This window comes from Poeciliopsis prolifica, unplaced genomic scaffold (assembly GCF_027474105.1).
Source record: "Poeciliopsis prolifica strain line A6 unplaced genomic scaffold, Auburn_PproV2 SCAFFOLD133, whole genome shotgun sequence".
Classification (NCBI taxonomy): Eukaryota; Metazoa; Chordata; class Actinopteri; order Cyprinodontiformes; family Poeciliidae; genus Poeciliopsis; species Poeciliopsis prolifica.
Window position 1 is genome coordinate 89,936 of NW_026562508.1, and position 22,842 is coordinate 112,777.

Sequence of the window (22,842 nt, forward strand, 5' to 3'; positions counted from 1 at the left end):
CCACTTTATAATTACATTTTTTTACAGACAGTTAATATTGAACAAGCTGATACTGATTTGCATATAGCAAGATAAAGGCTTTCTAAATGTCAAGAGATTTTAGCTGGTTTCTGGGAAGACCTCCAGCTTAATAAGTCTCATTTCTTGGGGAACGAGGCTTTTTAAGCTTTTTTACACATCTTTCTTAGTTTGTTCCAGATTATGTCTATAGCATTTCAATTGTTGAAAAATAACTACATTTCTAGATGATTATATGCTTTGATTTCTTCATATGTGGCTTACTTAGGATCCTGCTGACACCTACTGTGTGTTTTTATGCCAATTACCCAATTTCAAATATTTAAACTAAGAAGGGTTTTGCAATACACGATCTGTAAAACCACTGTTTGTGCATCTTTTATAAACATTTAAGCTGTATTTGCCGAATCCAAATGGAAAGACAAACTCTATAGGTTCAGTACTGATTCTAACAAAAGCAAAAATAATTAGGAAAAAACAGCTATGACAGTTTTAAAATAATTGAAGTACTTCATTTTAACCATCTAATGTACCAAGTACCAATAAAAAGGAGCTGTCCTTAATAAAAAAAAAAGCAATACCCATTGATCACCAACTAGACTTTGTCTCGTAAAGTTTCCTGTAATGTTGCAAAGGTGCATTGACAACAGATGGCTGTCTATATACGGGACATCAACAGAAGTAAGTTTACAGTGTATTAAAAAAATTTAAAAGTTGTCATTTCAGTAAATACACTTTCAATGTTCGAGCTCAAAATTTCTTTTGTCACATTTATTTCATTTAAAAAAAAGACTGTTTTCCTGGAACAAAATGAAAAGTTCAGTTCATCAAAAATGTATACAAGAGATCTATAATTTATAGATCTATAATCAAGGATTTTTAACAGGAAGAAAAATAATACATTTCTCTGAATGTTTTCATCTTGACATGATGCTCAGACTTATTCTGAGCATCATGTTCCCCTAAGAATTACTTTTACATTTAGACTAAAAGTAAAAAGACCATATCATCTTCCACAGAAAAAGAAGAGAGAAGGGAGTCTGCCTGATCAACAGACAATCCTGGATGGGTACGGATGCATGACACTATCACACCGCTCCTGCATATTGGCAGCTCCAGGCCTGCAGAGTGGTGCAGTAATTGTTGTGGAAGTGTGGAAGAGAGTGAACAAGCAATGTGGTTAGAGGTATGGTACAGCAAATAGGATAGATAATCTGTCGGGCAGAAAAAAAGAAGAGAAGAAACAGCTATGTGCTTGTCACTTATTAGTCCAGGGGCCTCTTTTCTCCGTGTTTCTTTGTAAATTCTTCAGCATTCTTCAAGAATTTTTTACGGTCCTTTGAGTATTCTTCTGCTAAGTCTGCCCTCAGAGGATGTTCTGGCTGAGGATCATTCACCAGTGCAATGAGGGACTGAATTACTGGAAAAGAAACAAAAAAAAATCAAGTTTAAAATCAAAAGCACTTTAAAGATAGCTGGTGATACTGTTGTCAAATACAAAGATGCTACCAAAATGCAGACTCCTCACCCTCCTTAAAAAATGACAATCATCTAAGAAATTCAGTTCAAAAGAGTTTAGTTATACAATGCAGACTTTTTTAAAAAATGCAAATTTTTTTTACAGATATATATAGTAAATTTACGAGTTTCAAGGTATACCGCAATATAAAAAGCTCATGGTTTCAAAATTACTAAAATGTTCTGTCATTCTGCTGCTGCAGGGTCAGAGCATCTGTCATTCAATTCTTTTTTTAATTGAGAATCCAATATTTTGTAAATAGCATTATTTAAAAAATGCTATTTCATTATTCATTTTTATGAGATATTAAAAAATATATATCAATTTTTTGTATGTTGAACTTTATCCTCACACCAAAAATCACACATATAAGGCAAGTGGTGCTCAAGCCGGTTAGTGTGTGGTTTTGTTCTACCATTTCCATTATCCACTGTTTCTCAGTATTGTAGATGGGCTGTGAGCAGCAACTCTCATCAATGGAGAAAGAATCACGTCACAGATTACTTCGCTATACTTAAAAATATAATAACAAACTGGTATTTTTTTTTAAATGTGCAAGGTTTGGGATTTAGGTAATGCAGTAGAAAGATGTAAACCAATAGCCACACATGAATTTTTAAATCTTTGTTTTTAATCCAAAGGAAAAATAAAGTTCACATCACTTGCTAATATTATTATGTAGTTCCGGTGTTTCACACTGACGGCACAAAACTGCAGCTCCATCAGAAAGCTGACCACAGCTTCACAATTTCTCTCTTCTTTATTACTGTCAGTTCTTCAGAGCAACGAGCTGCTAGCAAGTCAGCTAAATCACAGTCATTTTGCTGCAAAAGTTACTGCAAGAGTTCTTACCGCAGCTCCTGATTAAACTCTTATTAATCCACTGTATGAGCAGCTCTCTGATAGCAGACAGCATGTCTGTTGTCCACAATCAATTAATGCATTCAGCTGTTAATCAAAAGGCTTCAGTGCCGTACCCTGCTTGGTGCTGCTATTTGTACCCCTGAAGAAGAAATAATGATCTGAGAACAGTCGGGCTGAGCCGCATTGGATTTGCTAGTGAAAAATGGATCTGGCAGGGGTGGACTGGAATTAGAGGCAGGCAGGTGGAAAAACACTATGGGTGGATGGGCACCTTCGGGGCAGGACAAGATGCCGTCCTGGGCAGTTGCCCATAAAAAAAAATGCCACTGTCCATCCGCCTATGTCGGAAACGCGCAGTGCAGCCATAGAGGCAGGGATCCAACAGTCTTGACAGCATTGCTGCCTGCCTTATTAGCTCTCGCTGCTGGCTCAAACAATTTGCCTGCGGTGGTGGGCCTCCATTATTTAACCTGAAGTTGATTTAATGTCCAGGATCTGTTGTATGGTGGCATGATCAAGCCAAAATCTTGTGTGTAAAACAACATCCACACAAGAGGAATACAGATTTGCACAAGCTACATACAGATCTGGTTTCACACACACATCGCTTGCTCTCGCCTCCTTGTTCATGACTAATATTTTCAGCAAAAGGCAGGTGGATCCAGTTGGCATTCCATTTCTACATAATGACTGGTATCCAACACAGTTACTATTGTTGTGATGACATGGTAAAAGCGGACTGTCAGAAAGAGCAGGAGCTTCATAAATTTCCTGTAAGTTATGTATGGTATATACACAATGTTAATAACTGAAGGTAACAGTTGTTTAATTGTGTTATACAATGGCACTATGTGATGAAAAATACATAGTAGTGCTGCTTTAAGACTTAAAGCAACAAAATCAGCTGCAACTTAAAATGTAGGTTGTTTGCAGCAACAACTGGTTTAATCTATGGTTGTTTGCCAACCATCTTAGATTTTTTCTATGCTGTTAACTCTAAATCTCAGAAGTTTCCAAACATGGTAGGAAGTTTTGACACTTTCTAACATAAAATTTCTGTTTTAATTTTACTCACTTTGTGTGATTCTATTGCGAAAAACAAAACAACAACAAACAAAGTTCCTAATAAACTAAAAACATAACAAATATGTAAACAATGTCAGTGTGATTGATACCGGTACCCAGTACTTGAGACCAAGACCACTTTTTGATGGTCTCTGACTCAAACGCATTTGTATTCTGTCTTGTCTTCGTCTCGGATGTTGAGGAGTCTGGATTTTATTCCAAGGCCACAACTGTGAAAATTATATTACCCAAAACATTTGTTACAAACTTGCTTTCATTGGTTGCAAAACATACTGATTCAAATACAAGAAATGTTAGCACCTTCACACAACTCTAGCCCCTTTCACTAGCAAACTGCAACCCAACTAAGCCATGATTGTGTCATGCAGCCCCCTCTGAAGATGGCTTATCAGGAGAAATGATTGGTAGATGAAGCAACAAATATGGGGAATACACTGCATCCTGCACAACCTTGGCTGTCCAGGGACTTGTGTTGTAAATCCATTTCTGACTGTCAAATTGGAATTCAGCACCATCAACCTACACTCCTCCACTGGAATCTTCCCCAGCTTACAGTGTCAGCCTCCCCCCTACTCCCACCTTAGATATAAACTGTCTCATTGTCTCATCACCTCTCGTTTAGATTACTCCAATTCTCTTCTTTTTGGCCAAGCACAGAAAACCCTCCCAAAATTCAGCTGCCCACATCTTACAGAAATCTCTCAATTACATCACATTTATTGTACGACAGCTCCATTGGCTTCCCATCTCCATCAACTACAAAATACTTATCCTTTTACTTTCAAAGTTGTTCACAACCTCGCCACTCCTTATCTTTTGAACCTCCTTCACATTGCTACACCCCCCCATTCTCTCAGATCCTCCTCTTATAATCATCGCACTGTTCACCCTGCCCACCTTGTTACTATGTACTTAATTTTATTGTCTTAATATTTAAATTATGCCAGTGACCTTGAGTACCAATAACCCTGCTTCTCCAAGATTACTCTCCTGCTGAGGGGAGCATATGCAGGATCAGTACAATGTGAATTGTTAATGTGAATTTGGCAATGAATGCAGAATGCTTTCCAAACTTAGGAAAAATCAAGATAATAGCCATTTAATTAATATGGTAAGAATGCAGAACAAAAACACTATATGTGACCCAATGATTATCAACCGAACTCTCCACAATTTTAAATATTCCTAAATACAATTATAACTGATCCAGCAGATATGTCCTCTTATCTGAGAAGTGTATCTCTATCTACTATTGCAGAGTATTGCTCCGTTTCAGACGGCGTTATTACTTTGGAGGAGGTCTGAGCAGCAATTAAAATGAATGCTAAATGGAAAATGCTCTTGCCCGAATGGGTTTCCACAAAAATTTTAAGTCATTTTTGCCAGATATTCAATCAATATTTATGCCTGCTGTTAACATTTTTGAAAAATGGCAGTCCCCTCATGGAGACATGCCTCCATTAATCTGCTTTTAAAAGAAGGTGAAACAGATCCTTTAGATCTGTCAGTTTGCTTCATGTACAAAATTATAGCAAAAGAACTGTCCTGGAGATTGGAAAACATCCTCCCTGAAATAATAGACCAAATAAGGCAGGATTTATAAAACAAAAACAATATTTGACATGTTCTTAAAGTTGTTCAGTATATTAATACTAATAAAGCCACCATTAATTGCCACCATTAATGTAGAGAAGGATTTTGACAGAATTGAAAAGCAACTGAATTTCAGGTGTCAGAGAAGTTCCATGTGAAAATTTCACCCTTATTGTTTACATTGCTTATTGAACCTCTGGTTGGGATAAACAGGACTACTACTGATGTATGTGGAATTAATATAGATGGGTCACATTATTTCACTATTTGCTTATGATATACTTTTGTATATGTGTAAACTTGAGAAATTGATTCCAGTAATCTTTGAGTCTATGAGAATGTCACAGTACTTCGTCAGGATACAAAATCAGACTAGGGAAGTCTGCTGCCACCTTTAATACAATCTCCCTTTCTAATGTCTGAGGGGCTTTAAATATTTGGATATCTTTGCTATATCTGATATGAATAATCTCTCTGAAACCAACTACTCACCTTTAAATCAGAAGACTAAAAATGATTGAACAAAATGGGCTCCTCTACAAACTATTTTCTTAGAAAGAATCAATACCATTAAAATGAACATTCTTCCACGACTGAACTACTTATTTCAAAATCTTCCCTGCCATCTATCTCCTGGACTCTTCAAATCAATGAACTCTTATTTATCTCGCTTTATTTGGAATAACAAACACCCATGAGTCAAGAAGTGAAAATATATGTACCTTCTTCTTGGACACTAAATGACTATCAAATCATCTGAGGGACAGACTCTGACTCTTAAATCTTTTGAATAAATAAGGGACAATTTTCATATTTTTAACTAAGAATTTTAAAAGTAAGAGGTGTCATTTTGTAAGAAATCTTTCTGGACAGGAAAATTGTCAGAGTTAGTCCAAATCTCTGAAGATATACACTTTGTTATCTGGTTGTGATTCCCCAGATTATGATGCTCTGAAGCATGACCTATGGGATGAGGTTCAATCCACAATATTTAGAGGGAGATCTAAAATTGGGTTTTTCCCAGATGCACCTTAATTTCTATACATGAACGGACTTTAATTTTTTATGTGTTTTAAAAGAAACAATAACAAAATAGCATTCATTGACAAACAACAAAGAACATTTCATTGGTAAAATAGCTCAGCAAGCTTTATCAGGTAGCTCAGATAATTTATGATAAAAAAAAAAAAGAGTTTTGCCACGTGGTACCACTAACCTTGGTCCGTTTTGGTAGCGGGTTTCCAGTTCTCAGCACTAATCACAGGCAAGCATACCTGACCTTTCTCATCGATGTTGGGGTGATAGATCTTTGTCTTGAATGTGATTTTGGGAGGCTTGAATGGGTACTCGGTTGGAAAAATTATTTCAATCCTGAATGCACCTTTGTCATATGGTGGATTGTCCTGGAAGAAAAGTTAATGATTGTATATAAATCCAAATTAAGGCAAATCAGTTTAGAAAAACAAAAAGAAACAACTTCTTACAGGAACAATAAGCCCTTGCCATGACAATAGGTTTGATTCCTCAACTTGAATGTTCCTGAAGTTCTTCATCCCAGATCTCCGAATCTCTTCAAGTTCCTAATAAACCAAACACGACACATATTATACAGTACATTAAAGTCTCAAATGCATTAAAAGTCTAACACAAACCGTTGTGATCGATCAACGGATAGAAACATTGACACAAACTAAAAGGCAATCTAAGGAAGTCACATAAAATACTGTGTGGAAAAAGGAAACCAGACTGTGAGAAAAAAATTAAAACTAATAGAATACTACCGATCATCATTGCTGCTTGCAAGTCAAGTCAAAGAAGCCAAGAGAAACACAATGAGCAGTAAAAGAAGCAAAGAAAGGCAGATTGGTGACAACATCAGACTCTTCTTAAACAGAGAAGACTTGTCCAAATAAGTAAAACAAACTGAGGAGGTCATAAGCGGTGAACAAATTAACAGAAGAAGTTCCTCTCAAGACACAAGAGATTCCGCAAAAAGAACCCAGCCCTTAATGTTTGACGCTCCCAGTTTAAGCAGAAGCCCTTCTGGAGAGTGAGACCAAAAGTCACCGATAGAGAAACATGCCTGTAAAATTCACAAAAATTCTTTAAGGTAAAAAATAGCACCATCTTGAAATTATAGATACATTATCTGTTATTGATGTAATGGCTTTATCCATATGTAATTAAGAAATCACCGATTGCATGTGTTTTCTTAGTAGGTAGATGTAAAGCCTACAAGGACCATCTTAGCCCATCCACTAATATTGTGGTAATTATTCAGAAGAAGAAAAAATGGAACATTTTGCAGATTTTTCATTTTACCATTTAAGCCTTTAAGAATACAATATTAGAAAGACAATAATAGGTGGAGAAAAAAATAATTGAATCTCTTAAAATAAACCCCCAGGCGTTCCCAGGCTAGACGAGAGACATAGTCCCTCCAGCATGTCCTGGGTCTTCCCCGGGCCTCCACCCGGTGGGACGTGGAGGGAAGCTGGACCAGGGAGGCGTCCAGGAGGCATCCTGACCAGATGCCCGAGCCACCTCAGTTTGGCTCCTCTCAACATGAAGGAGCAGCGGCTCTACTCTGAGTCCCTCCCAAATGATTGAGCTTCTCACCCTATCTCTAAGGGAGAGCCCAGCCACCCTACAGAGAAAACCCATTTCGGCCGCTTGTATCTGTGATCTTGTTCTTTCGGTCATGACCCAAAGCTCATGACCATAGATGAGGGTATGAACGCAGATCGACCAATAAATTGAGAGCTTCGCTTTTTGACTCAGCCCTCTTCAGCGCCTGCTTCAGGGCAGACGCTGTGCAAATCTACCTCTCGATCTCCTGCTCCTTTCTTCCCTCATTCGTGAACAAGATCCCAAGATACTTGAACTCCTCCACTTGAGGCAGGACACCCCCCCCCTACCCTTTTCTGGCTCAAGACCATGGCCTCGGTTTTGGAGACCGAGGCCATTCTCATCCCAGCCGCTTCACACTCGGCTGCGAACCGCTCCAGCGAGAGCTGCAGATTTCGTCCCGATGAAGCAATCCAAAGGCCACCAAAACGAATCCTCTCAACACCTTGGCTGTGCCTAGAAATTCTGACCATGAAAGTAATGAACAGAATCGGTGACAAAGGGCAGCCCTGCCGGAGTCCAACTCTCACCGGAAATGAGCACGACTTATTGCCGGCATTGTGGACCAGACTCCAACACCGGTCATACAGGACCTGACAGCCCATATCAAAGGGCCCAGTACCCCAAACTCCCAGAGAACCCCCCACAGGGAACACCTTCTCCAAGTCCACAAAACACAAGTGGACCGGTTGGGGGAACTCCCATGCACCCTCCAGGACCCTGCTAAGGGTGTAAATCTGGTCCAGTGTTCCATGGCCAAGATGAAAACCACACTGCTCTTCCTGAATCCGAGGTTTGACTACCCAACGGACCCTCCTCTCCAGGACCCCTAAATAGACCTTGCCAGGGAGGCTTAAGAGTGTGACCCCCTATAATTGGAACACACCCTCCGGTCCCCCTTTTTAAACAGGGGGACCGCAATCCCAGTCTGCAAATCCAGTGGAACTGCCCCCGATGTCCACGTGATACAGCAGAGTCGCGTCAACAAACACAACCCTACAACATCCAAGAAACTGGGCGAATCTCATCCTCCCCCAGGGCCCTGCCACCGAGGAGTTTTTTAACTTCCTCGGCGACCTGGTCCCCAGAGATTGGAGAGCCCAACCCAGAGACCCCAGGCTCAGCTTCCTCAATTGAAGGCATGTTGGTGGGATTGAGGAGTTCTTTGAAGTATTCTGCCCACCGGCCCACAATGTCCCAAGTCAAGGTCAGCAGCTCACCATCTCCACTATAGACAGTGTTGGTGCTGCACAGCTTCCCCCTACTGAGACGCCGGATGGTGGACCAGAATTGCCTCGAAGCCGTTCAGTAGTCTTTTTCCATGGTCTTTCCAAACTTCTCCCACACCCGAGTTTTTGCCTCAACAACAATCCGAGCCGCATGCAGTTTCACCCGCCGGTACCCATCAGCTGCTTCTGTAGTCCCAGAAGCTAAAAAGGCCTGATAGGACTCCTTCTTCAGACTGACAGCATCCCTCACCGAAGGTGTCCACTAACGGGTTTGAGGGTTGCCGCCGTGACAGGCACCGACAACCTTGCAGCCACAGCGCCGGTGAGCCACCTCGACAATGGAGGCATGGAACATGGTCCACTCTGACTCAATGTCCTCCATCTTCCCCGGAATGTGTTCGAAGCTCTGCCGGAGATGGGAGTTAAAGCTCCGTCTCACAGGGGATTTCGCTAGACGTTCCCAGCAGACCCTCACAACACATTTGGGCCTGCCAGTTCTGGCCGGCATCCTCCCACATCATCGGAGCCAACTCGCCACTAGGTAATGGTCGGTGGACAGCTTTGCACCACTCTTCACCTGAGTTTCCAAAACGTACGGCAGCAGATCCGATGAAACGATGACAAAGTCGATCAAACTGCAGCCTAGGGTGTCCTGGTGCCAAGTGCACATATAGGCACCCTTATGCCTGAACATGGTGTTCGCTATGGACAATCCATGACGAGCACAGAAGTCCAACAACAGAACGCCACTTGAGTTCAGATCGGGGGGAGTGTTCATTCCAACCACGCCCTTCCAGGTCTCACCGTCATTGCCCACGTGAGCGTTGAAGTCCCCCAGCAGAACGAAGGAGTCCCCAGGAGGGGCACTCTCCAGTACTTCTCAGAGTACCCATCCTTCTTGGAGTCCTTAGAGGGTCATTATAATTAATCTGATTAATCATTTCAGCCCAAGATCTTACATTCACCTTCACCATTGATCTCACAACAAAAAACATATCTTGAAGTTATTGTCAAGATCAATAACAAAATTGCGGGAACTGAGATTGACATGGAAATGGGTTTTTAGTATTGAAAAACAGACCTGTTTGTATTCATTTGTATATGAATACAGACATCTGTATTCATCTGTACATATTTATAAATATATGTACATTTATATATACTGTCAGGTGTTAAAAGGTCACAATACACTTTCAATGTTTCAATCTTATTTTATTAAAAAATATTCTTGAAATAATACAAACTTGTTTTAACTCCTTTGTGTTGCCTCAAAGACAAATAAAGTTTATATAATTTTTACACAAACTACAAAAGTAAATTAAACAAAATCACTTCCTTTAGTCTTTCACCTTTTACACTAATAAAACAAAAGTTGAACACAGGTTAGACTAAAGACTCGTTTTAAGCCTCTTGTCATTTTGCTTAAAAAATACTTTGAAGACATAACACAACAACTTAAAACTACCAATAACATGAGTTAAGTTTAGTTTTTGGTTTCCTTGTGAAAACAATTGTTTGGTCCTGTAATCTTTTTCAGGTTATATTTTAGGTTCGTTTTATATATAAAAACAATGTACAAAGTTCTTAAATGTCAAATGTTCAACAAAAGAGTACAGAATGTGTACAGCATTGTCATATGTACAGCAAAAAAAACATTGGCACAGGTAAGTTTGTTCTCACAGATTCACTGCAGTAACTTGTACAAGTGGCAGGTTTTTCTTGATGAACAAAAACATTTCTGCATTTTCACCAGACATGCAACTTCCTCTCTGAGCTACATGTCCAGTCAAGCATTTGCTTTCAAATGCTTGGCTGCCCCATTCACAAGTTTTCAATACTTGTGAACGGGGCAGAGAAACAAGCTCAGGCAACTAGAGCAAGATGAGAGAAACACTTTCCATTGAGCTTCCAGAAGGCCAATGGGTTCTGGCTCTTTTCAATAGGAACCTCAGATAGGTAATTCTGTACCTGAATAGCTGAAAGGCTAGTTGTTGCTCTACATTCATATTCTCTTTCAAGATTCCAGATCTGCAAACAGTAGCCCACACAATTTGGCTGCAGGTGCAAATATGTCAGGAGGTCCCACCACAGAAAAGTTTCCTGAAACAAGTTTTCCATCCACAGGTGTGCATCTGGTCTCCCCCTCTGTACGTTTGACCAAAAGGAGCAGTTTCAATTGAGCTCTCACCTCTGCTGAGAAGTAGCGATACTTGTACCTTGTTTTGCATCAACAAAGAAAGATGGGTAAATTTTAGTTTTTGAGTTGTATAAATTTTAATGAATCCAAGCAATAAAAATTCCATACATTTAAATTTTTATGACTTGCATGTAAGTGAATGCATCTCAATCAAGCAATTTTCATGTTTAATTTAATTTAAATGTTTGTTGAAAAATAGCACTAAGCTAAAATAAGTATGGACAGAAAATAGAATATTTGTACTTACTTGCCTTGGATCAAGAATTGTGGCCATGGGCGTCGCATGATGCAGTGGTAACATAAAGTGCCCCATAAACAGAGAACCGGGCATCCCGACTTCGACTTACGTCCTTGGTTCTTTTGACTTTCCATCCTTCTCTCCCTGCCCCCTTCCTATTAGATTACTGTTAAATAAAAACAACTAATGCCCCAAAAACAAAATTTGAAAAAGAATAGTGGTCAAGCTGAAGGGCTCATACTCATTGTTGTTGAATCTATTTACAACAGCCTCGAGTAGCGCAGCTTTGGCAGTACCAATCGTGCTTGTTTGCCTCTGCAAAAGCTGCTTGAGTGCAATGACATTTGGGATGATCTCTACTGCTGTAGTTGAGATAATCTCCTCCGTGAGTTCTTCAAAAGGTGCAAGGATGTTCAGAACATTGGCCATTAGTTCCCACTGGTTTCAGTGAGTGTGGCTGGTAACTCGTGCTCGGTAGCATACATGCTAACAGCATGTTTCTGCTCCAACAGACTGCAGCATGTAGACCATCTTGTTCCATCGCATTGAAAAGTCTTGTTGTACTCGCCTCCTGTATGTATTTTTCTATGTTGTAGACTGAGGAATAAGCAAGCAATGAATGCTTAAAATGTCAGAAAATTCTCCTTTGTGTATCCAGAATGAATACAAAGCTCTCCTTGCTTGACAGTTGAAGTGTGTGCCAAATAGGGTAAACTTTACAAGTCTGCATCATAAAGTACTTTGGCCACATTATGAGCGTTGTCCCATAAAACAACGCTCAGATCACTTATGCACGAGTTCACAACAATCCAAAATCACCTTAAATTCTGATGATAAATTGGCAGCAGTGCCAGATCCCAACATTTCTTTACAGTGCTAGCAGTACTTGATGACAATCGAACTGTTTGTCTATCCATTCCATTCAACATGGACGTAAAACATCAAAAGTCCAACAAAACTCAGTTGCTGTCTTACAATGATACTTTACCAAAGAAAATCCAAAACAGATAACCCTTAGCTTGACACAATGAGAATTTCTTTTCTAAGTTTTAGCTCTAGAATTGACTCGGTTAAAAGGAATATATTGCCAAACTGCTATACTATGTTGCTGCTGTAAAATGGATCGCATATGACAGAGACCTTACACCACAGAAACTGGATGGCAGGTTTAAAGACTGAATAACCAAAGGAATTACTGCTCTCTGCACAACGATGAACAACAAAATCTTAATTGATTTTGAAAGACTCAAGAGAAAATATTCTCTAGACAAACAGGACTTCCATCAATATTTACAAATAAGAAATGTTGACTTAAAAATTAAGCCAATTACTGGCAAAAATATAAACCTAATGGAAATTTGTATCAATGCCTATAACAAAAAAATTAACAAGGAAATTATTTTACTTATTTAGAATAGAATTCAACTTTATTGTCATTGCACTGTCACAAGTACAAAGCAACAAAATGTAGTTTGCATCTATCCAGAAGAATATAAATATTTGGTGTATAAACAGAGAATAACAGTGACATGCTATAAAATAAAATGTTTTGTATAAATATAAATATGAGAGCTATAAATATTAATATGAGAGCTATGTACATATTATACAAATTACACAGATTATACAGAATATACAGAATATACAACAATATGAAGAATGGATTGTCTATATATTAGTTGTTTTATAATACAGGCTAAATAATGACAAATTAGATTTACAGATTATATAAAGATTGTATACAGATCATGTATGTGTGTGAGGGGAACAGTCCGAGGATGGGGAGGTACAGTCCTTATAGTTTGTGTCAGGAGGCGATCAGGAGCGTGACAGCTGTGGGAAAGAAGCTGTTCCAGTGCCTGGTGGTTCTGGTACGTAGGTTCTGGTACGTATCGCCTCCCCGAGGGCAGGAGAGAGAAGAGTGTGTGTGCAGGGTGAGTGAAGTCCTTGGTGATTTTCCCGGCCCTTTTCAGACACCGCTTCCAGTAGATGTCATTGATGGCCGGGAGCGGTGCCCCGGAGATGTGCTGGGCATTTTTCACCACCCTCTGAAGAGCCTTCCGGTCGAGACAGAGCAGTTCCTGAATCAAACTGTGATGCAGTTGGTGAGAATGTTCTCAATGGTGCAGCGGTAAAAGTTGGTGAGGATCGCTGAGGACAGGTGGTTCTTCCTCAAGGTTCTGATGAAGAAGAGGCGCTGGTGCGTCTTCTTGACAAGTTTGGAGCAGTTGGTCGTCCAGGTCAGGTCCTCAGAGATGTGGACTCCCAGGAACTTAAAGCTGTTCACATGCTCCACCGCTGTTCCCTTGATGTGGTTGGGTGGGTGCAGGTCAGCGTTCCTCCTGAAGTCCACGATGAGCTCCTTGGTTTCTCGGTGTTCAGCTTTAGGTAGTTCTTGTCACACCACTCAGCCAGACGGTCCACCTCCTCCCTGTAGGCGGCCTTATCGTTGTCTCTGATGAGGCCGATCACCGTGATGTCATCTGCAAACTTGATGATGGTATTAGAGCCATGGACAGGTCTGCAATCGTGGGTGAAGAGAGAATAGAGGAAGGGACTCATCACACAGCCTTGTGGCACTCCGGTGTTTAAGATGATGATGGATGAGAAGTGATTGTCCAGCCGGACGTGTTGGGGTCAACTGGTCAGGAAGTTGAGCAACCAGTTGCACATGAGTGAACTGATGCCGAGGTCTGTGAGTTTGGCAATGAGTTGTGATGGCATGACAGTGGTAAATGCTGAACTAAAGTCTAAGAACAGCATTCTGGCGTAAGTGTTCTTGTTGTCCAGGTGAGAAAGGACAGAGTGCAGCGCTATGGAGACTGCATCCTCTGTGGTCCTATTCTGCCTGTATGCAAATTGGTAGGGATCCAGTGTGGGGGGGAGACAGGATCTGAGGACCAGCTAGGACCAGCCACTCCAAGCACTTGGTGATGATGGGAATGAGGGCTACCGGGCGATAGTCATTGAATCTGGACGGGTTGAAATTCTTGGGAATTTGGACGATGGAGGTAGACTTGAAGCAGGTCGGTACCACGACGCAGGCCAGGGACAGGTTGAAAATGTCCGTCAGCACTCCTGCCAGCTCCCCAGAGCACGCTCTGAGGACACGTCCAGGTATGCCATCAGGACCTGCAGCCTTGTGGGATTTAATTCTGCTCAGAGCCGCTCCTACATCAGTGGAGAGGAGAGTCAGTGACTGTTTATCTGGGGTGGTGGCTGTCTTAATTGCAGTTGTAGTGTTCCCTCTCTCAAAACGAGCATAGAAGTTGTTAAGCTCGTTGAGGAAGGAGACATCAGAGGAGGCGGGGGAGGTGTTGGAGTTTTTGTATTCTGTGAGAATCTGAAGGCCTTGCCACATGTGTCAGGGGTTGGAGTTTCTTTCTTTTGTAGTGGTGTTTGGCCTTCTTGATTCCCCTCTTCAGCTCAGCCCTGGCTGTGCTGTAGGTCTGACCTGAAGGCAATGTTATGGGCCTTCAGCAGGAGACGAACATCTCGGTTCATTCAGGGTTTCTGGTTGGGGTACAGGTGATGCGTTTGTGGATGGTATGATGACCATTATTACTCCATCTTAGTTTAATACTAAGAATAGTGTTGGTTGAGTAATTGACTATATATTCATTCATTTTTTCATTTTACAGTGTATAAAAAACAATGTCCTAAAATATTTGTCTAAGGTAAACATTCAGCCTCAACCTTGGTCATCACTTAATCCATTCCTGTAGGAACTCTTGTGCTGCAACCTCAGTGTGTTCCTGTGAAGCTCCCCCAGATTCTTAAAAGGACTTTTCCTGGTGCACTCTCCTACCACATTCTTTCCTTCCACTCAAATTTCTATGCATGGATCGAGCACTCTATGAACAATTAACCTCTTCATTGGGGGTTTCAAACTCAAGTCCTCAAGGGTCAGAGGACTGCAGTTTAATTAAAATGGCTACACTGCCTCACTTGTAGAAATGCACAATATAAACGGCATACAGTAGAAATGCTTAAAATTTGTCCTACAATAGCGTTCTGCCATCTGCCCCCCCCAACTGGGGTAATGCTTGTTGATGATGAAACTGGCCTGCATCAAAACAGAGCCAACAGGAAGCAGTGCGGCTGAAAGCACAAGGGAAGAGCTCATTAAAAAAGCAGGTGAATAAAAGGGAAGTTAGGAAATATAAGCAATTTGTTTTACTATCTTAAAACGACACATGTAGTTAGCTGAGCAGCTGACTACAATTTCCAATCACAAAAGAAAGGAAAAGGCTGGATTTGACACAGACATTCATGCAATTATTATGTTTCTATATAGAAATATTGTTTTAGCTTTGATTTAACCAGGTAGTCATCATTGAGATTATGCTGCTGCATATCATTGCTGGGTCTCCCTTTAAATTAAACTTTTTTAAAGGAGATCTGGTAATGTTAGGCAACATAAAACAAAAATGACAAACATTAAATACAGTCAACCCTCGCTATAACGCGGTTCACCTTTCACGGTCTTGCTGCTTCGCAGATTTTTTCTGCAGTTTGTTTTTCCACAGTCCTGATTGGCTAAACAGTTTCTCCACTTCTTCTCTACCTGTGTGTCTATAAAGTTGCAGTTTAATATGTATACGTACGTAAAACTGCTTGCTAAATTTAAGTTTGCAAATTCTCTTGCAATTTCAAGTATCTAAAACCCATAATGTTAACAAAACGTTCTGCAACGACAAAGGCACTTGCAGTCAGGCACAAAAGGCAGAGGAAGATGCTAACTATCGCAGAAAAAGTTAAACTTCTAGACATGCTACTCAAACATAATGGATGGTGCCATGTCGATTTATAAGAATCTTTTTGCCCAGAAGAAAAAAAAGCGACAACTACTTATAACTATGTTCTTCTCTTGAAAAAACACACCTGCACACCGGGCTTTTGAAGAAAAAAAGACACCACAGAGCAGAGTCAGGATGCAGCGGCTCAGTCAGAAGAGCAGTCAATACATGCAAGTCATTATTTGTCCTACTGCACTTTGTATTTTTTTTTCAAAATCATTTTTCATTTTCTCCTGTTCTAATCCAATGACTCGGGTCTCTGTGGGGCGGTGCTGTTCTCCGCAATTTGAAGCCTTCTTTTCGTATTGATTAAAATTATTATTTTACAGGTTTTGTTCTTTGGTTTCAACCTATTATGGAGTATTTCATTGTATAATAATAGTAAAAAAAATGGTTACTACTTCACGGATTTTGTCTATCAGGGGTTCTTTTTGGAACATAACCCCCACGAAAAACGAGGGTTCACTGTACAAACATCGTCAAAAACCGGTTATAAACGAGTTGTAACATATAAATATAAATTCCACACAAATAGCATGCAAATTTTTTAGTTTCTATTTTAAATTTTACACAAATCATGTCATATGATATATATTGTTAGTACCGCCACCCACGACAATATATATTGTGACATGAATTTTATGCTATATAGCACATCCCTACTGACTAGTACTACTACTATCTTAAACCTACATTAGTAACATGCAATAAAAAAATAGCTCTCACAATGGTTTTCCTTGAAACATCAAGTCTAGTTCAGGCCAGCAGAGCAACACTCGCCCAGAGATCCTTGATGTCATCACCAATTATTTTTCTCCCCAGTGATTTTGAACCTTGAGTTTATCGCAATGCTTATGTTAGTTTGGAACAAAACTTGTTTCCTGATGCTTTGCAATGATGCATCATACAATTGTTCTTGACACCATGAAACATTTAGAACAAGCTCAGCAAATAGAAAATGAAGAAGCGTGTGTTTAAAGAAGCGGTCTCACATTAACAAACTGTAAGCAAATAAATGCATATTTGGCGAAATATGTATTTAAAGCAGTGGTTCTTAACCTGGGGAGCGGGGTTCAATGGAGCCCCCAGGGGTTCGATGAGTCAGTCTCAGGGGTTTGGCGGAGCCTCTGCCGCAGAGGTAAAGACACACTTGTGTAAAGTCGTGATGACCTGCCCAGCTTGGCCATCACTTGCTTTAGAGGATCACGTGACATTGCTCGGCCAATCAGTGCTGCGGGGAATTTAGTGGGCGCAGTTGTATGTCGTGGTTTCTCTCTCAAAATTTGAATCCATACTAAACATGTCGAGCAAAAAAAGAAAGTGGTCGGATGCATATGTACAACAAGGGAGCTCAATACGTCGATCAGGTTTTGAGTCGATCTTGGCAGTAGGTGACAAACTTGAAGGCCGCCAGGACTTCTTCTTCTGACAGGCTTATCAAAAATATTCACCAAGATCCAAAACCTTTGTAGCTTCATTAAAGAATAACAATAATAAAAACAAATCAACAAAACGTGTTGAAATTAATAATCAGTAATTATTGTTTCAACAAGGTGTTGTAACATAACCACTGTTTGTTTTTTCTGAATAAATACATTAAAGTAGCAAACTGTCTTGTAGAACAGTTGTGATTTCATTGTTAAAATTATTCTGAATTTCCACTGTTAAAAACTGTTTTGGGTAGATAATTATGTTCAATTCAGGCGTGTGTAAAATTAGTAATTAAAAAGGGCCGTGCGCGTAGGCGCATAGCGGCGCAATCACCAACGTCAGATCTGTGCAGCGAGTTTTTTGATTCGATTGAAGTTTAAAACAAGAAAAAAAGAATCTAAGAAAAGACATAAAACTACGATCAAAGTTCGCCCCAGCGCCGCAGGATTGGATCAGAGTTTGCACCCAGGAAACGCCGCCCAGTGCAAGAGGACGCCACCAGTGCGAGAACGCCACACTGGCGGCGTCCTCTTGCCAGGGGAAAAAAACGCTCCCGCTGAGATCCGGACTTTTCTTTCCTTTTTTGGTGGTACCACTATTTTTTTTTTTTTTTTTTCATCTTTTTTAGGGGGTTTTGAACGTTTTGGATTTTTTTTTTTTTTTGATAGAAACTTTGGATTAAAAGGAGAGACGCTTCCAGGACGTTGTTTTGATTTTTGAGGATATGGGACTCTTTTTCGGACAAAATTCTCATAAGAAAAGAACAGGGATATTTGGACAATTAATTATTTACTGTAAGGTTGGTTGCTGACTCAAACCGAGTATTGGAATCTGACGTATAATTATTTTTGAGGGTTTTTTTTTTTTGGTTTGCTGAGCTACATATCAGAATAACTATGATTCATTCTCAATTTTGTGGTTTTCTGAATAAATTTTGCTAAAAATATAAATTTATTATTGAGTGGTTGGATATTTATATTTCTTATCAAACTAAATTATGTGACACATTTTACCTGATTTTCTGTAACAAGATCACCCTTGAGTGTATTTGTGAGTTCCGCTTTAATCAAGCCGAATTTTACAAAATCAATTGCACATTCAGGGCGTTTCAGATCCATTAACAAATAAAAAGGAACTCAAAGACCGACTGACTAGCAGAGCAGAAGTTTAAATGAGCTAATCAACCACTGCTGTGTTCATGAGAGGCTTATTAATAATCGAGACATAAATATAAAGCATGGAAACCTGATATCGTAACAGACTGAATGTTATGTTTTTAACGTAATCTTTGTTCGGCTTGCGGGGCGCAGGCGGTTGCCATGGCAACGGATGTGTTTAAAACAAAAGAGAGATGGAGAGTAAAAAGGTTTTGGGTTGATCACCTGTTGGAGTAGTTTCACCTTTGTTTACCTTCGCTGTAATCACAGCCGCTGTAGTTTCTGAATGTTCATTAAACGACAAATTTGGACTAATTACCTCGTTCATTTGCAATCAACGTGTCATAACCAAGCAATAGGCCAAATATATATGATTAAGTTTTAAACAAATAGCTTTTACCAATTAAATTAAAATATTAATTAATTTAATTTCACATAATTTATGTGAAAATAAATTGTGCTTTAATAATTTTAATTATGTGAAAATAAATTGTGCTTTAATAATTTTAATTATGTGAAATTAATTAATTTCACATTATTTATTTATGTGAAATTAAATTAATTATATCTGAAATTCAGAAGATTTGCCTTTACCTTTACAGTGCTCTTTGGTTCCTCCCTTCAGTCTGTAGTTTCTCATGTTGACGTCATCAAACCAAATTTCAGATCTACCATAACTGACTGATACCTGCTGGCCTCAGGTTTGCAACCAGCTTCTGACTCAGAAACCAGTAACTTCAGAATCTTACTGAGGAAGAAACCAGATTAAGTTTTCTATGACTTTATCATTTCTGATAATAACTGACGTATATTCGCATAGAAAATAAGTCAATAGGATTTAATTTACAATTTGTATGTCTTCGTGTCATGAGACAGATCTCAGCTGGCTGGTGAGAGAAAAAGTAGATCTTGGTCTCAGAATGTTTGTGCTCCCCTGATGTACAAGATGGATTCACATGTATAACGGAACGGGATGAGAGTCAGCGTCCAAATCTGCATGATAGGCAATGCCAAGTTGAGCAACTCCAGACTCGCACCGGCAAAACTAAGGTAACACTTCTAGAAGATGCATGGAGATGGGAAAAAGTAAAAAGGTATTTTGTGGATTCAAAACAACAAAAGACAAATTAAATTTCAAACAAAAAAAGTTCTTTAAAAATCCATATTTAGTTTTAATTAGTAAAATACCAAAAAAAAGGCCTACATTTTTTTATAGGGTCGAAATATATTTTGGGGGCCAGAAAATTTGTTGTGAGTTCATGCACTGTGTTGGTTTTGTTCTTTGAGCAAGATGATGTTCATACATGGCTCATTTGTACACCTTGAAAAAAAAATATTTTATTTATCACTAAACAAGGTTCAGTGAATGAGCATATGAAACTGGTGGGTTCGGTACCACAAAAAAAGGTTAAGAACCACTGATTTAAAGCATATTTGTTTTCATTCAGTGAAGTTACTGATAGAATAGAATAGAATAGAATAGAATAGAATAGAATAGAATAGAATAGATAGTATTTATTGTCATTGAACAGGATTCAACGAAATTTCTATTGCAACTCCTGTGCAAAAAGTCAAATATATACAATATAAAATAAACAAACACACAATAATAATAATAATAATAATAATATATACAACTAAAATTAACTAAAGGCACTCAACCACACCAAAGAAGAATCAGCAGGTCCAATTATGGTATCCAGAAAGTTTGCTCAAGTAAGAGTAGCAATATAATATCATAATATAACTTTTATTAAAAATATGTCTTTTACTATTTCTCAAAAATGTCCCCATGTTTTGATAGCATGAGACAGATAATCTGTGGGGGGGAAAAATCAAGCTCCTCCACCTCCTTCCAATGGTACTATTGCATTGCTCCCCGTCAAAAACAACCAGAGCTACGAGGAAGGTCTTAGCCCTGTCAATCATCCTCGTGTAAGCTGCTTGATGTGCGAATGGCAGAAAAACAACTCACTGTTCCAGGAAAACTGTTTATCTTCAAAGGTCATGTTAACTAGTCTGGGCATACCTACATACTGAAATGATATGACTTTATCTACTGTGTAATTAAAATACTGCTTTTTTTTTTTTTGCCAGTTTAGCCTGCTATTAAATGCAAATACTAAAAAGAAGGCTGGAAATGATGTAACACAGAACTTATTACATTTAATGTCAAACTTATTCATAACATCTGCTCTCTAAGACAGTAACAATACTCAAACAGTGCAAAACTAAACTCAACTTGTTCACAAGCAAAAAGCACATCAGTCGTGCATTTATACTTAACAGCTTATGATGTTTTGCTGTTTTGCAGGACTTATTGTTTCTACTTTGTCATATAAAAACAACCTCTTTATATTTGTGAATTATTTTTGACACAATGGCCAATGTCCACTATAAAATTTTACAGCCAATATCAGCCGATTCAGACACCATGCCGATAATATTGTGCATCCCTACCAGAGTTGTTGATCCTGTTTCACAACTCTCGACAGGTGTGAACATTAATTGAATGTTTAGGTGTGTTTGAAAGTAAATTTAATGCTCAGTTGTATCTTGGAATTAAAGAAAGCAAATGTTATGATAATTTCGGTCTTGTCAGTTTTCATGTTACAACTGAAACGCATCAAAAATTATATATTAATCAAATTTTTGGGTTATTTTGTCTTTTGGAGGATTAAAAAGTATGAATAGATTTTATCTTGGTATTTTCCTAGGTAATAAGAGTTTATGTGACTTCATCAAGTGACTGATAATTGTGATTCTCAATACAAAATGACCGCATTTTTGAAAAACAAGTGTTTTGTAAAACGAAGTGCATCACAGTCGATTAAATAAAACTCAACCGAAAACATAAATAAATGGAAGTTCATTTCCGTAATGTTAAACTTCCTAACCAGGATTCACAATAATAACAATCCTGTAGGATTTGATCGAGTGTTGAATTATTTTACCATCTGAGAATAATAAACTGCCTGACCAGTCACGCACTTAAATCATATACCTTTGGACAAAAGAAGCATAAATCTTCCCAAATTTCCACAACTTCTTTAATCAAAGCACTGTGTCAATCGATAACCAATCGTATACATAATCAATAAGCTGGATGTCTGAGGAGAGCGAACTATGAATTTACTGGCCTCCACAACGTTCCTGCCTGGCTGGACGACCAGCATGACCTCTCGTAAACCGAAGGTTTAAAGATTAAGACAGTCAGTACAGCATTCAACTGTTTCATTATCTGCTATGCTCCTAGACACAATGTGTTCACAAAGTTTGGCCCTACAAGGCATCTACATATTAAGAAGAAAGAATCAGAGTACAAACGGAAACGTTTACCTTGGCCAGCCTTCTGCTCGCCGCCATCTTGAAGTCGTTGTGTTGTTCCCAGAATGCACAGCGCCCCCCTGCCCCAAAAATCTTCTTCTCCACCTCCACCTCCTCCTCCTGCTTCTTCTTCTTTAGATTTTAACGGCAGCTTGCATCCATTACTGTTGCACTACTGTCATCTATTGGATCCTATTATCTATATCTCATATTCTCATAATGATACCCGTGTTTTTTAAAAAACGAAAAATCTTCTTTTCCCCCTCAGTACTATTTAATTGACCAACCACGTTCTCAAATTTCAATTCCCTATTAAAACCTAATTCCGTTATTAAGAATTTTCTTTGATTTTTATATTTTCTACAACTAATAAAAACATGTTCCATTGTTTCAACAGAATCACACCAACTACATAAACCAGTAAGATGTTTCCCCATCAAAATAGGTGGAAATCTTCCTTCCTCTTTACAACTAAAAAATAAAACACATTCATTCAATCACAATATCAACAAAGTGTGTACAGAATAAAGCACTTGCACGCCATAAGTAAATATTTAGTTTGGTTAGGAATGGTTATTTAACTAGGAATATATGACTTCCTATAAATGTTCTTAGTTGCCAGACAGACCCCATAAGGCATTCCTGAACTCAGAGATTCAAACTGATGAAAAAACAATGGATTATAGCTGGTAAAATATCCTTTGCCATACTCCATGTTCTTTCAGCAAACTGTTGAGATAGAGCTTTTGTGGTTTC

The 22,842-nt window shown here is 39.0% G+C and overlaps 1 protein-coding gene across 1 annotated transcript; it reads right to left on the bottom strand.

Annotated features, from left to right (window-relative positions):
- Positions 1-761: 761 nt before the first annotated feature.
- ube2l3b (ubiquitin-conjugating enzyme E2L 3b) lies at positions 762-22,174 on the bottom strand. Its single transcript, XM_055024921.1, has 4 exons — positions 22,099-22,174; positions 6,565-6,660; positions 6,297-6,483; positions 762-1,438 (listed from the first exon to the last, which is right to left on the bottom strand). Exons 1-4 carry the CDS (start codon positions 22,123-22,125, stop codon positions 1,284-1,286), a joined length of 465 nt encoding a protein of 154 aa, XP_054880896.1. The 5' UTR covers positions 22,126-22,174; the 3' UTR covers positions 762-1,283.
- Between the last annotated feature and the right edge of the window lie 668 nt (positions 22,175-22,842).